At 50.1% G+C, this 13,445-nt stretch overlaps 1 protein-coding gene across 3 annotated transcripts in view; it reads right to left on the bottom strand.

Annotated features, from left to right (window-relative positions):
- Positions 1 to 1,848: 1,848 nt before the first annotated feature.
- BCL2L1 (BCL2 like 1) overlaps positions 1,849 to 13,445 on the bottom strand; it is a 62,025-nt gene continuing 50,428 nt past the window's right edge. For all 3 annotated transcript variants that reach the window (XM_060692699.2, XM_060692701.2, XM_060692700.2), the window contains exon 3: positions 1,849 to 4,272. In XM_060692699.2, the coding sequence (XP_060548682.1) occupies positions 4,135 to 4,272 (138 nt within the window). In that variant the 3' untranslated portion in view covers positions 1,849 to 4,134. The remainder of the gene's footprint in view (positions 4,273 to 13,445) is intronic.

Below are 13,445 nucleotides of genomic sequence, written 5' to 3'. Positions count from 1 at the left end.
AATAGCAGTTAACAGTAGAAAGAAGAAAAGTGAAACACGTAGAAAAAATGAGATATACCAAAATGATCACCATAGAAAAAACGAGATATACAATGCATAATATAATTTAATCAAGAATGTAATGCAATACCTTTTATGAAGGATTTGCTATTAGAATAGCAGTTGGCAGTAGAAAGAAGAAAAGTGAAACACGTAGAAAAAACGAGATATACAAATATTATCACTATGTCAGTTAATAGTTGGGTAACCTTTAGCATGAATTATGGCCTTATAACATCTTCCCATGGAGTGAACCAAGTCTTTTAGTTCCGCAGCTGTTATCATGTGAAGCCAAGATTGAATGATGGCTTCTATTAACTGGGTTTTATTGCTGGGTCGCTTCTGACTAACCAGTTTCTTTAGTCGGCTCCATAGATTTCCAATTGGGTGAAGGTCTGGGCTATTCCCAGGCCATTCCAGCAGTGGAACAGGATTATCTTGAAACTCCCAAAAAAGAAGTGGTGTTATTAACCATCAAACCTCAAAAAAACTTTCTCAAAAAGTTTCCACAATTTTGGCCACTACTGTGTATCTATATCCATCCCACCCACCCACCCAATCATCTATTTTTACCTGTTATCTATCTAATCTGCCTGTTTATCATCAATCAATTTCTATCACCCGTCTGTCTGTCTCTCCCTCCCTCTCATCTATCTAGCAGGGTGGCCCCCAACCTTTCGGGGCCCCGGGGACTGGATCCGTGGAGTGAGGTTTTTTTCCATGGACTGGTAGGGGACGTGGTCTTGTGCGCTGCCTGCATCCTGTGGACGGGGCTTCCCTCGTTTGTGTGGCCCGGTTGCTGGAATGCCGTGGCCCTGTGGCCCGTCCATGGACGGGGTGGTGGTGGGGTTTCGGGACCCCTGATCTATTGTATTTAGAAACCCCATCTCCCTCGCGGAGGAACTTCCTGTTCCACAAGGGGGGAGCCACCACGGAGAAGGCCCTTCAGATGGACCTCCTTAAAAAGGGGGCACCCGTTAACACACCCCGCCTCCCCTCCTCTTCCTGGTCGGATGGATGATCCCCAGGGAAAGTCAGTCTATAGCAGGGGTCTCCAAGCTTGGCCGCTTTAAGCCTGGCGGACTTCAACTCCCAGAATGCCCCAGCCAGGGCATTCTGGGAGTTGAAGTCCGCCAGACTTAAAGCGGCCAAGCTTGGAGACCCCTGGTCTACAGCATACCCTCTCTCTGGTTTTCACGGGCCAAAGTTGGAAGCGATGGATGCTGTAGGTTAAACCCATCTGGGGGTCCCCTGGATTGTGGGGGGGAAATAACTTGTCAACGTTGCAACACTGGCATAGAGAGAGCAGAGGACAGCGAAAGATAAACTCTGAAACTTTTGCCTGCAAAATCCCTTTGAAGCTTGGCTGTCGTGGAGATCAGGGGAGGGGGGCACATTCCTGAGAAATGACGGGGAAAAGAAGTCTGAAGAATGACTTGGAAGACAGCCAATGAGAAGCAGAGACTTGGGGGTCGGAAAGGGAGGGATTGGGAGGCAAAAGGTCAGTCTTGTCCACGCGGAGTCATGATCCGGTGGCTGAGCTCAATTAAAGAAAGATTTCCTTAAAGATGGGCAGTTTGGAGATTCCTTTAATTTTGAGACGGTACCGCAGTCTGACATAACTCTTGGTCAACCCTGCTGGGTGGGTCTGGCTGAAATGGTAGGGGGTTGGACTAGAAGACCTCCAGGGTGCCTTCCCAGTCTCTCCTTCTGGCTCTGGCCATTTACCTGTGAAGCCGGTTTTTGCCAAGGGGAGCCCACCACCCGCCTAGGAAAAAAAGGACCCAAGAACCAGACAGGAAGCTCGGCTCAAACACCACATTTTTTATTATCTGTCTTCAAATTCACCTTCATCTTTTTTTTTTTTTTCTTCTCTTCTCTAATAAGGGGGTCGTCGGAGGCCTGGACAACAAGGACTGGGAAAAAAGGGGGGCAGGGGGCGAGAGCTGGGGGAGCCCACCACCCCTCACCTGATAGGCTGCCTTTGCAATCGAAAAAGGGGGTAGGGGAGGGGGTTAAATGGGGCACAGCGGGTGGGGGGGGGCTCGGAGAGGGAGGGCAAGCACAGCCAAAACACATAAATACAGACATACGGTTAACAAAAATAGTATTATTGTATTCACAACTGAATAAAAACTAGTCTTCAATATATACAGCTGATCTCGTCGTGTCTCTTCGGGGAGGGGGGCAGGCAAGCTGCAAGGGGGGCCCTGGGCTTTTTCTGTGGGGAGGGGCAGGCTAGGGTGGGGGAGGGGGGGACAGGGAAGGTCATTTGAATCTGCAGGGGGGGGAGTGAGTGGGTGGGATGGAGCCCCTTGCTGAGGAAGGCTGGGCTCTCCGAAGGGCGAGGGGCTCCATCATGCTACCTCGCAGGGAAAGACCCCTTCCCAAGACCCGGATAGGGGCTTATCGTGCTGCGGTGGATGAAAAAGACACCCCCTCCCCAAAATGCCCCGTGCCCTAGGCTGCTGCAGAGCCCAAGGGAGATCCAGACCCCCGTCTCTCTCGCTTGCCCGCCCCCCCAGTTCCACCTGCCCTATCCCCCTTCTCCTGTCCCTCCCACACACCTGCTACCCCCTCCCCAAATCTTCAGACCCCCTCCCTGACTCTGTCCATTGACCTAACACTTGCAGGCAAACCTCAAGAGAAGTGAAGCCCCCTCCCCACCTCCCCAAACAACAGCTAAGATCCTGACCCCCGCCCTGCCTTGCTCCTCGGAGCCTCAGAAACGCCCCCCCCCGCTTGCCTGGTCCTGCCCCCACGCCTTTCCCCCACGCCCCAGGCATAGGGCACCCCTCCCCTTCTCCTCATCCCCACCACCACCACCACCGAAGGGCCCGCCCAATGCCCGCTCTTCCTGGAATATCTTTGGGCAAACGCCAAGGAGGGTCCCCGGAGGGCCCGGCTTGCAATTAGCAGCTGATGATAAACACCTTCTCGAAGCAGAGAAGGCACCGTGCCCCCCTCCGACCCCCCCTCCCACATCTTGCGCCTGCTCTCCCTCCTTCCCTTCCCCCACCCCGCAGCCAGATGGGGAGGGGGAAGGCCTCCAACGAGGCTCCCCCCCACCCCCAGCGCTGGAGAATCCAGGATTCCTTCCCAGGGCATTTTTTGAGGAAGGGGGTTTGTCTGCTTTAAGGGGTCTGAGCCACGGCTGTTCTGGGGCACCCAGCCGCCGTCCTTGGCACAGCGGGACCCATAACTGAGTAGGGGGCCAAAGCCAGCGAGGCTGAGCAGACCTGCCGGGTTTTGCAAGGCAAGGGGAAGCTGGCATCCCTTCCTCACCAGCTACCCTGCCCCTGCTACTCAAGAGCTGGGAGGGGCAGCTTTGCCCCCCTCCCCGAATTGACTAGCTATTAGGACAGCCCTCCGGCACCGCCACGCAACAATATCGGGAGCCCGTGCTTTGTGAGGCCGTGTGTGCCTTGTACCCCTCCTGGCAAAAGCTCTGCAAACACACACACACACACTGGAAGGCGTCCCTCTCCCCTGCGGTCCCAGGAGCATAGGCTGTGTAGTTGTCAAGGGGGTTCCGGTAGTTGTCAAAATGTAGTTGTCAAAGAGAGCCGTTAAGGAAAGTCCGAGGTTCACTTAACGGCGGATGGGAGAAGGAGGCAGGCATTGTCTCACTCGTCAAATCCTTCTGGGTGGGGTGGGTGAGGTGGAGCAGCTCCTCCCCAAAGCAAATACCTCCCCCCCTTCTCCCCCGGGGGGGAGGGGGAGATGGGTCCGTTGAGGAACAAGGCAAGGAGAAGCTTTAACGACATTAATTTGCAATTTGCAGAAGTGGCTCCTTGAAATGGAAAGGGGAGGGGGGAGGCCTTGAGGATTGGTGTGTATGTGTGTGTCGGGGGGGGGGTTGGAGGCCCCCAGCCAGGGGTCTGCGTACGGACAGCCAGAGACTGTGGGTCTTTTTTTGGGGGGGGGGAGGCGAGGAGGTGGCAGGAGGCACCAGGAAGAGGTCTGTGAGTTGCTTGGAGGGAGGGGGGCCCCTTCCTCCCCACCCCCTTGGAATGATTACGAGGCCGAGGGCAGAGTGCTGGAGTAGGGCCGGGCGGCCGAGATGGGCGGTTGGTCAGTCGGTCAGTCTCTTAGCTATTTGCGGCTCAGGAGGGAGCCCAGGAGAACCACGCCGGCTACGGTCGCCCCCGTCCACAGCCACTTGTTGAAGCGCTCCTGGCCCTTCCGGCTCTTGGCGGCCGCGTCGTTCCCGTAGAGATCCACAAAACGCTCCTGCGAGGAAGAGGAAGAGGAAAGGACGGTGAGGCCGGGTGTTTAAACACGAAAGAGAGAGTTAAGAGGGTTGGAAGGGACCTCGGAGGTCTTCTAGTCCAACCCCCAGGTACACACACACACACACACACACACACGAGTTAATGGTGCAGGAATGGACATCGAAGCATCTCACTTGGGTACCCTCTAACTGTATTCAGTCCATGCAGGATGTCCACCCTTCATTCTGGCTTCCTCTTCTCCATCTCAGGAGCTTTTAAGAGGTGCGGACTTCAACTCCCAGAATTCCCCAGCCAGCCTGGGTCTCCAAGGTTGAGAAAGACTGGCTTTCATGCCTAAGGTGGGACTAGAACTCACCGTCTCCTAGTGACTGGCCAAAAGTCAGCCAGCCGGCTTTGATATTTAAGGCGCGATTAGAACTCACCATTTCCTGGTGATTGGCCCAAAGGCACTTAACCAAATTTACCCAGTTGGCTTTCATGGCTACGGCAGAACTAGAACTCACCGTCTCCTAGTGACTGGCCCAAAGTCAGCCAACCGGCTTTGATATTTAAGGCTGGACTAGAACTGACTGTCTCCTGGTGATTGGCCCAAAGTCACCCAGCCACCTTTCGTGCCTAAGGCTGGACTAGAACTCACAGTCTCCTGGTGATTGGCCCACAATCACCCAACCAGCTTTCGTGCTAAGGCTGGACTAGAACTCCCAGTCTCCCGGTGTCTCGCCTTGTGCCTTAACCACCAACCCAAACTGACTGTCGTTTTATCTTGGTTTCGCAGCGAGTGCGAGCTGACAGAAAAGTCCTCGAGGGAAGGAGGAGATTTTGGAGCAAGGCTCCATCCTGACAGGGCCTCCCCGGAGAGCCTCGCCTAGCGACGTCCCTGCCGTCGTCGCTTCAAAGCAGCCTGAGAAACCCGGTTGCGCTTTCCAAGAAAAGCTCCATTTTCTTGGGGATTTTGCTCGCTTTTCACGGCTGCTGCGGCTGCTGGGGGGGTTTTCTCTCCCCCCCCTTTATCGTTTGCGGCTTGCGGTATTTTATGTTTTTAATTTATCTCAACGTTTGCCCAGAGAGAACTCCGGTGATTGGATGACAGGAGCGTGCAATAAAGGGAATAAATTTTAAAGGGACGCCATGTTTCCCGTTTGGCAATGACGGAAAAGGGTTTTTTGTTTTTTAAAAACCAAAATCATGCTGGACATTGGGGAGGGGGTGGACAGCTGTTCTGCTGAAGCGCCGAGGCAGCCAAAATGTATATATATATATATATAAAAATAAGTGGTTGCACCTAAACAGGAAACCTGCCACCAAAGTTATGGCGCTTTCCCCATTCCTTCCGTTCGGACCTGGCGGAAATCATACCTGTCCGAGTCGCCATCTTAAAAATGGGTGGGTGGGATTTCTTTCAGCTTTAGTTCAAGGCAAGGGGTGCTATTGGGTGCCCAGTTCTGTCCTTCTGAGACTTCTTTCCCTCTCAGCAAGGGTGGGTCAGCATGCCAAGACCCTCCGGATTTTCTGCCTCCCCCCCCCAAGACTTCCAATATCCCACCCCCAGGGTCTGATTTTATAGCCCTTGGTGTCTCTCTGTCTCTCTTTTTTTCCTTCGTTTCTTCCCTCCCTCCGTCCAAGTCAGTATTTTTTCCTTCCTTCTACATTAAAACTTTCCTTCCTTTCCTCCCTCAAAATCAGTATTTTTTCCTTCCTTCTACATTAGTCTTCCTTCCTTCCTTTCCTCCCTCAAAATCAGTATTTTTTCCTTCCTTCTACATTAAGTTTCCTTCCTTCCTTTCCTCCCTCAAAATCAGTATTTTTTCCTTCCTTCTACATTAAAAATTTCCTTCCTTCCCTCAAAATCAGTATTTTTTCCTTCTTTCTACATTAGTCTTCCTTCCTTCCTTCTCTCCCTCAAAATCAGTATTTTTCCTTCCTTCTACATTAAGTTTCCTTCCTTCCTTCCCTCTCTCCCTCAAAATCAGTATTTTTTCCTTCTTTCTACATTAAAACCTTCCTTCCTTCCTTCCTTCCTTCCTTCCTTCCTTCCTTCCTTCCTTCCTTCCCTCTCTCCCTCAAAATCGGTATTTTTTCCTTCCTTCTACATTAAAACTTTCCTTCCTTTCCTCCCTCAAAATCAGTATTTTTCCTTCTTTCTACATTAAAACTTTCCTTCCTTTCCTCCCTCAAAATCAGTATTTTTCCTTCTTTCTACATTAAAGTCTTTCTTCCTTCCCTCTCTCCCTCAAAATCAGTATTTTTCCTTCTTTCTACATTAAAACTTTCCTCCCTCCCTCCCTCTATATGCCCCCCATCTCGGTGTTCAAAGTGGGCGGCTTACAATATAATAAAACTATAGAAATATAACCACCGTTATAAACCTATAAAATTGTACAGGATTAAAATCCAGACTAATAAAAACGGCAGCCATCTTTCCCTCCTCCGGCCCAGAGCCCCTCACTCCGAACGTCCTTCTTCCCAAATCGTTTTCTCAATCCTGACTCAGTTCCCCGAAAGCTTCTGCCACAACATTATTCATGGGCATAACACACACAGACACACAAAGAAAGTCTGGTTACGACCATCCAAAGGACGTCGGAACCCCTGGATGCTGGCATAGTCGGTGAAGGCTCACAGCCGCTCCGGGCATCGCCCCGATGCTTCACTACAAGTGTCATTCGTGCAGGGCCAAAATGGTGCGTGGGAAGCCACGGGCCGACACCCAAAGCCATGTCTGCCAACCCAACCTCCTGCTTTCCAAAACTGGCACCCCCTCCAGAACTTCGTTGTAATGCTGAGTCATGCTGTAATTAGTTGTAAATGTATTTAAGAAAGGTACTGTAATGTATTCAGTTGACGATATGCTACCATTGTGTGAGGAGTTGCTATCATTGTGCTATCATCGGTTGGATGGATCTGCTACCATCGTGGTTTGTGAACCAGAGTGAGTTTGTTATTCTAACCAACTACTGTTTGTGTGGTAAGAAGAATTTCTGTATCACTGGACTGATTGAACTGGCAAAGACTTGGATTGATTTAAAGACTATGAGATTGTTTTTTTCACTATAAAGTAAACTTTTGATAAACCAGTTTGCACATCTCTGATTCATTGCTCTCAGCAACGTTTCTCTGGGCTCTACACTCTGCTGGTTGGTAACACAACAACAATATCCTTAACACTGAAGATACCTGGCCTGGTTGCCAGGTGTGCCGAAGGACAAACATCCCTCCACACCAAGACTCAGGTCCATAACTTCTCCCCTTCACCAGGGCCAAGTGGAGGAGGGCAGAAGGGACCATACAGGATGACACCTCTCTGAGGTTGGGGCCATCACCTTGAAGACCATCTGCTGATCTTTGGAAACAGGGGACTGATGCATGGAGAGGACAAGGCTTTTAACAGAATAACAGAGTTGGAAGGGACCTTGGGAGGTCTTCTAGTCCAACCCCCTGCTCAAGCAGCAGACTCTTACCCCATTTCAGACAAAGAGTTATCCAATCCCTTCTTAAAAACCTCCAGTAATGAAGCACCCACAACTTCTGGTGGCAAGTTGTTCCACTGATTAATTGTCCTCACTGTTGGGAAATTTCTCCTTAGTTCTAAGTTGCTTCTCTCCTTGATGCGTTTCCATCCATTGCTTCTTGTCCTGCCTTCAGGGGCTTTGGAGAACAGCTTGATTCCCTCTTCTTTGGGGCAGCCCCTCAAATACTGGAAGACTGCTTTCATGTCTCCCCTGGTCCTTCTCTTCATTAAACTAGATTATACCCATTCCTGCAGCCATTCTTCACATGTTTTAGCCTCCAGGCTCCTTGCCCAGCAGACCCCAAATTTTTGGGTGCCAGGGATCAGTTCCACGGTGGGCAGTTTTTCCGTGACCCACGGAGGGCATGGGTTCATGGGCTGCCTGCATCCTGCACATCCACGAATGGGGCTTTGCTAGTTGCATAGCCCGGTTCTTGGCAGGTCTTAGACCGGTCCTGGCAAGGATAGGGGTTGGGTACCCCTATCCTAGCCTATTTGAGGTAGGGACCCCCAATTTCACCCTTTTAAAGCATCCTTTTATAGCATATGTTTAAAACATATGGCTGGTCTAGTGAAGAGAAGGACCAGGGGAGACATGATAGCAGTCCTCTGATATTTGAGGAGCTGCCCCAGAGAGGAGGAAGGGGGTCAAACTATTTTCCAAAGTACCCGAAGGCCAGACAAGGAAGAATGGATGGAAACTGATCAAGGAGAGATTCAACCTAGAAAATAAGGAGGAACTTTCTGACAGTGAGAACAACCAAGCAATGGAGCAGAAGTTGCCTTCGGAAGTTGTGGGAGCTTCATCACTGGAGGCTTTCAAGAAGAGACTGGACAGACATCTGTCAGAAATGGTGCAGGGTCTTCCTGCTTGGGCGGGGGGGTTGGACTAGATGACCTCCAAGGTCCCTCCCAACTCTGTTAATCTGTAAAAAAAATGTTGAGACTCTAGAAAGAGTGTAGAGAAGAGCAACCAGGATGATGAGGGGACTGGAGGCTAAGACATAGGATGAACGGTTGCAGGAACTGGGCCTGGCTAGTCTAGTGAAGAGAAGGACCAGGGGAGACAGGAATGCAGTCTTCCAATATTTGAGGGGCTGCCATAGAGAGGAGGAAGGGGGTCAAGCTATTCTCCAAAGTCAGAAGGAATAATGGATGGAAACTGATCAGGGAGAGATTCAACCTGGAAATAAGGAGAAATTTTCTGACAATGAGAACCATCAACTGATGGAACAGAGGTTGCCTTCGGAAGTTGTGGGAGCTTCATCCCTGGAGGCTTTCAAGAAGGGACTGGACTGCCATCTGTCAGAAATAGTGTAGGGTCTCCTGCTTGGGCGGGGGGCTGGACTAGATGACCTACAAGGTCCCGTCCAACTCTGTTAATCTGTGAAAGAGGGGGTCAATCTACTCTACAAAGCACCTGAAGGCAGGAGAAGGAATAATGGACAGAAACTGATCAGGGAGAGAGTCAACCTGGAAATAAGGAGGAATTTTCTGACAGTGGGGATAATCAACCGATGGAAGAGAAGTTTCCTTCGGAAGTTGTGGGAGCTTCATCACTGGAGGCTTCCAAGAAGAGACTGGACTGCCAACTGTCAGAAATGGGGTAGGGTCTCCTGCTTGGACTGGGGGTTAGACTAGATGACCCTTCCAAGTCTGTTAATCTGCATCTAATCTGTATCCTCTTCCACATTTATTTGAAAATCCAGATCAACGTGGCCCCACCGTTCTTGAAGGAAGGAAGATGAACTCCTGCTTAGGATTAGCCAAGATTGGGCAGCCCCCAAGCCTGTTGCCTCATTCGCTGCTGATCTTGAGTTTCTCCTGCTGCAGCCGAGAGCCACGTCTCCAGCCCTGTCCACCCATCTCTGAGTCACATGCATGCCCCACACGCAGCCTGGGAGGAGACGCCCCCAGCACACGCAACTCCACATGGCCTGGCTCATGACTTCCCTTGTGATGTTTTTGGGATGGTCAAATTCATCTCAGCACAGAGATTCTCAACGCCCCCACTCCCCCGAGGTATTGGAAAAAAAAAACACAGCCAGCCCCATTAAAGCAGCCCCCCCAAACTTGTAGGGTGGAAGGGACCTCTGGAGGTCTTCTAGTCCAACCCCCGGCTCAAACGGGAGAGGCTATATTTACCCAAGACAAATGGCTGTCCGATCTCTTCTTAAATACAGCGCCACCTGCTCCTGCTCCTCTCTGCAAACCCCATCCCCTTCTAACACTGATGATGTTCCCTAGTTGGGTCGTGAAACGTCTACGAGAAAACATCCAAGCTCGGAGAGCACCAAGGACTCCGCAGTTTTTTTAAAAATTTGATTTATATGCCGGAGACTCAGGGCGGCTTACAATGCGTTAAGCAATAGCCTCCATACTTTTGTATATTTATACAAAGTCAGCTTATTGCCCCCATAAACTGGGTCCTCAATTTACCTATCTTAGAAAGGATGGAAGGCTGAGTCAACCTTGAACCTTGGCGAGATTCGAACCTGCAGTAATTGCAGGCAGCTGGATGTTAAATGCTGCCTTAGGAGGCATTAGCCTCCTACGCCACTCAGGCTCCTCGAGTTACAAATATTCTCTTTTACCAATGCAATTATTGATCTCCAGCAGCTGATGAGGGGTGATATCTGGGTCATCCCTTCAGGGACTCATGGCGGAGTCCCATGAAACTAACTCCAACCACCTTCGTTTTACCCCACGAAGCTGCCTCTACTGTGACGGTCCTTCTACAGAACCAACTGTTAATTTGCGACCGGTACCTCCCTCGTTGCCGGGTAGGATGGACCCATACAGAAGTCAGAGATCCACTTCACCTGAGCTGCCTAGTCAAATTGAAACTAATTGAAACTAGTCAAGGAGAGAAGCAACCTGGAATTCAGGAGAAACTTCCTGACTGTGAGGACAATTAACCCGTGGAACTGCTTGCCACCAGAAGTTGTAGGTGCTCCATCACTGGAGGTTTTGAAGAAGAGACCGGAGAGGCATTTGTCTGGAATTGTATAGGGTCTCCTCTCCTCCTTGAGCACGGGGCTGGACTAGAAGACCTCCAAGGTCCCATCCTATCCTAGCCTATCCTAAATAATCATGGAGAGAAGCAACCTGGAATTAAGGAGAAACTTCCTGACAGTGAGGACAATTAACCAGTGGAACTGCTTGCCACCAGAAGTTGTGGGTGCTTCATTGCCGGAGGTCTTTAGGAAAAGACTGGACAGCCACTTGTCTAAAATGGTATAGAGCCTCCTGGTTGAGGTGGACTAGAAGACCTCCAAGGCCCCTTCTGGCTCTATCCTATTCCGATCGTGCCATGAGCAGTTCCACTTAGCAGCGGAAATGTTGGTCTCGATTGTGGTTATAAGTCGAGGACTATCTGCAATATGATTGTCAAGTTTAGCAACTTTAAGATGGGGGGGGGGAAGAGAGGGGCTTCAGCTCCCAGAATTCCCCATCCGGCATCGGCCACGACTGAGGAAAAACTGCTGTAGGAGAATGGAATTTGAATCTTGGTGAGCTGCTATCAAAAATATTTCTCCGTTCTTTCGGCAGCGGAAATAAAGCTGCATTCCAGGAGGATCAGGTATTTTGGGTGTGGGGGGGGGAGGGGTGTGGGTGGGATTCCGGAATGACCTTGCAAATCGGACTTTGGGGCTCCGGGATCAGAACCGGAGAAAGGAGGATCTCACCGTGAACAGTTCGCCGGGGAGCCTCTCACTCAGGATTAGAAAGGATCGGGACTTAATTTCTCTCTGCTGCTTTCCTAGGAGAGGGATCCGGTAGAGGAGAGCTCGGAGCAGCCTTGGGATCTCTTACGTACGGAAGAGCTCCCTTTTTAAAATGCATTTTTCAGGTCATGGAGGAGAACCAGCATTTTGTTTATTTATTTATTTATTTTTATATGCCGCCCTTCTCCGGAGACTCAGGGCGGCTTACAATGCATTAAGCAATAGCCTTCATACTTTTGTATATTTATACAAAGTCAGCTTATTGCCCCCACAAACTGGGTCCTCATTTTACCTACTTTAGAAAGGATGGAAGGCTGAGTCGACCTTGAGCCTGGCGGGATTCGAACCTGCAGTAATTGCAGGCAGCTGGTCTTAATAACAGGGTGCATTAAACCACTGTACTACCAAGGCTTCCTACCAAGGGAATGCTGTTGGGGTCAGCTCTGAGGAAATCGGGACGGTGCTGCGTATAAAATTATTTTTTTTCAGAGGAATATTTCTATTTTGCACTTGCATTTGAATCCAACTGGCTGCCCAGCTGAGCTAGCCGAATCGTCTCCAGAAGTTGTGAATGCTTCTTCCGACACGGGACGTTTTTAAGAAGAGATTGGACGGCCACTGTTTTCGGAAAGAGGACCGTTTCAGACATCTTAAAAAACCGCTAGTGATGGAGACCCACAGCTTCTGAAAGTTGTCCTCGCTGTTAGGAAGTTTCTCCTGAGTTCCAGGTTGGCTTTCTCTCCTTGACAAGTTTCCATCCGTTGCTTCTTTTTTCCTGCCTTCTGGTGCTTTGGAGAATAGCTTGAATAGCCCCTCTTCTTTGTGGCAGCCCCTTAATTTAGCTGGTTTAGCTCAGCAGACTGAAAGCATAGTGATTAAGACCAGCTGTCTGCAATTACTGTAAGTTCGAATCTCTCCAAGGCTCAAGGTCGACTCAGCCTTCCATCCTTTCTAAGGTAGGTAAAATGAGGACCCAGTTTGTGGGGACAATAAGCTGACTTTGTATAAAATATACAAAAGAATGAAGGCTATTGCTTAACGCATTGTAAGCCGCCCTGAGTCTCTGGAGAAGGGCGGCATATAAATCAAATTTAAAAAAAGAAGAAGAAGAAGAGGAGGAGGAGGAGGAGGAGGAGGAAGAAGAAGAAGAAGAAGAAGAAGAAGAAGAAGAAGAAGAAGTAGAAGTAGAAGTAGAAGTAGAAGAAGAAGAAGAAGAAGAAGAAGAAGAAGAAGAAGAAGAAGAAGAGGAGGAGGAGGAGGAGGAGGAGGAGGAGGAGGAAGCAGAAGAAGGAGGAGGAGGAGGAGGGGGAGGATAGGAGCCCTGGTAGCTCAGCAGACTAAAGCACTGTTATTAATACCAGCTGCCTGCAATTACTGCAGGTTCGAATCTCGCCAAGGCTCAAGGTCGACTCAGCCTTCCATCCTTTCTAAGGTAGGTAAAATGAGGACCCAGATTGTGGGGGCAATAAGCTGACTTTGTATAAATATACAAAAGTATGAAGGCTATTGCTTAGCGCATTGTAAGCCGCCCTGAGTCTCCGGAGAAGGGCGGCATATAAATCAAATTAAAAAAATAAAATAAAAATAAAAATTGAAGGGGGAAAAAAAAAGTTGGTACTTCCACCACGCTTGGTGCTGTTCCTGGCAAGGCCCGGCTGCAATCAAAGCGAAGCCGGAAATCAAACAATGATCCTCTTTCCTAGGAAGGGAGGTGTCCTTCCACCCACTGGAGAGATGAGATGATGTGGAACATCCCCCTGCTGTTCTCCGGATTTCAGCCATCAACGGGAGGGGCAGAAGGCAGCACCCAACAGGCCACCCACCATGCAGGACTGCCTCGCCTTCCGTAAAGCAGAAGCAGGAAAGGGAAGGGGGTGGGGAGGGGTCCAGACCTTTCCAGAAAGCAGAGATGAGAGAGAAATGCAAGATGTTGGG

Source organism: Pantherophis guttatus, chromosome 3 (assembly GCF_059756535.1).
Source record: "Pantherophis guttatus breed Tessera chromosome 3, ASM5975653v1, whole genome shotgun sequence".
In the NCBI taxonomy this organism is placed as follows: domain Eukaryota; kingdom Metazoa; phylum Chordata; class Lepidosauria; order Squamata; family Colubridae; genus Pantherophis; species Pantherophis guttatus.
This window is presented reverse-complemented; position numbering and strand designations above follow the sequence as displayed.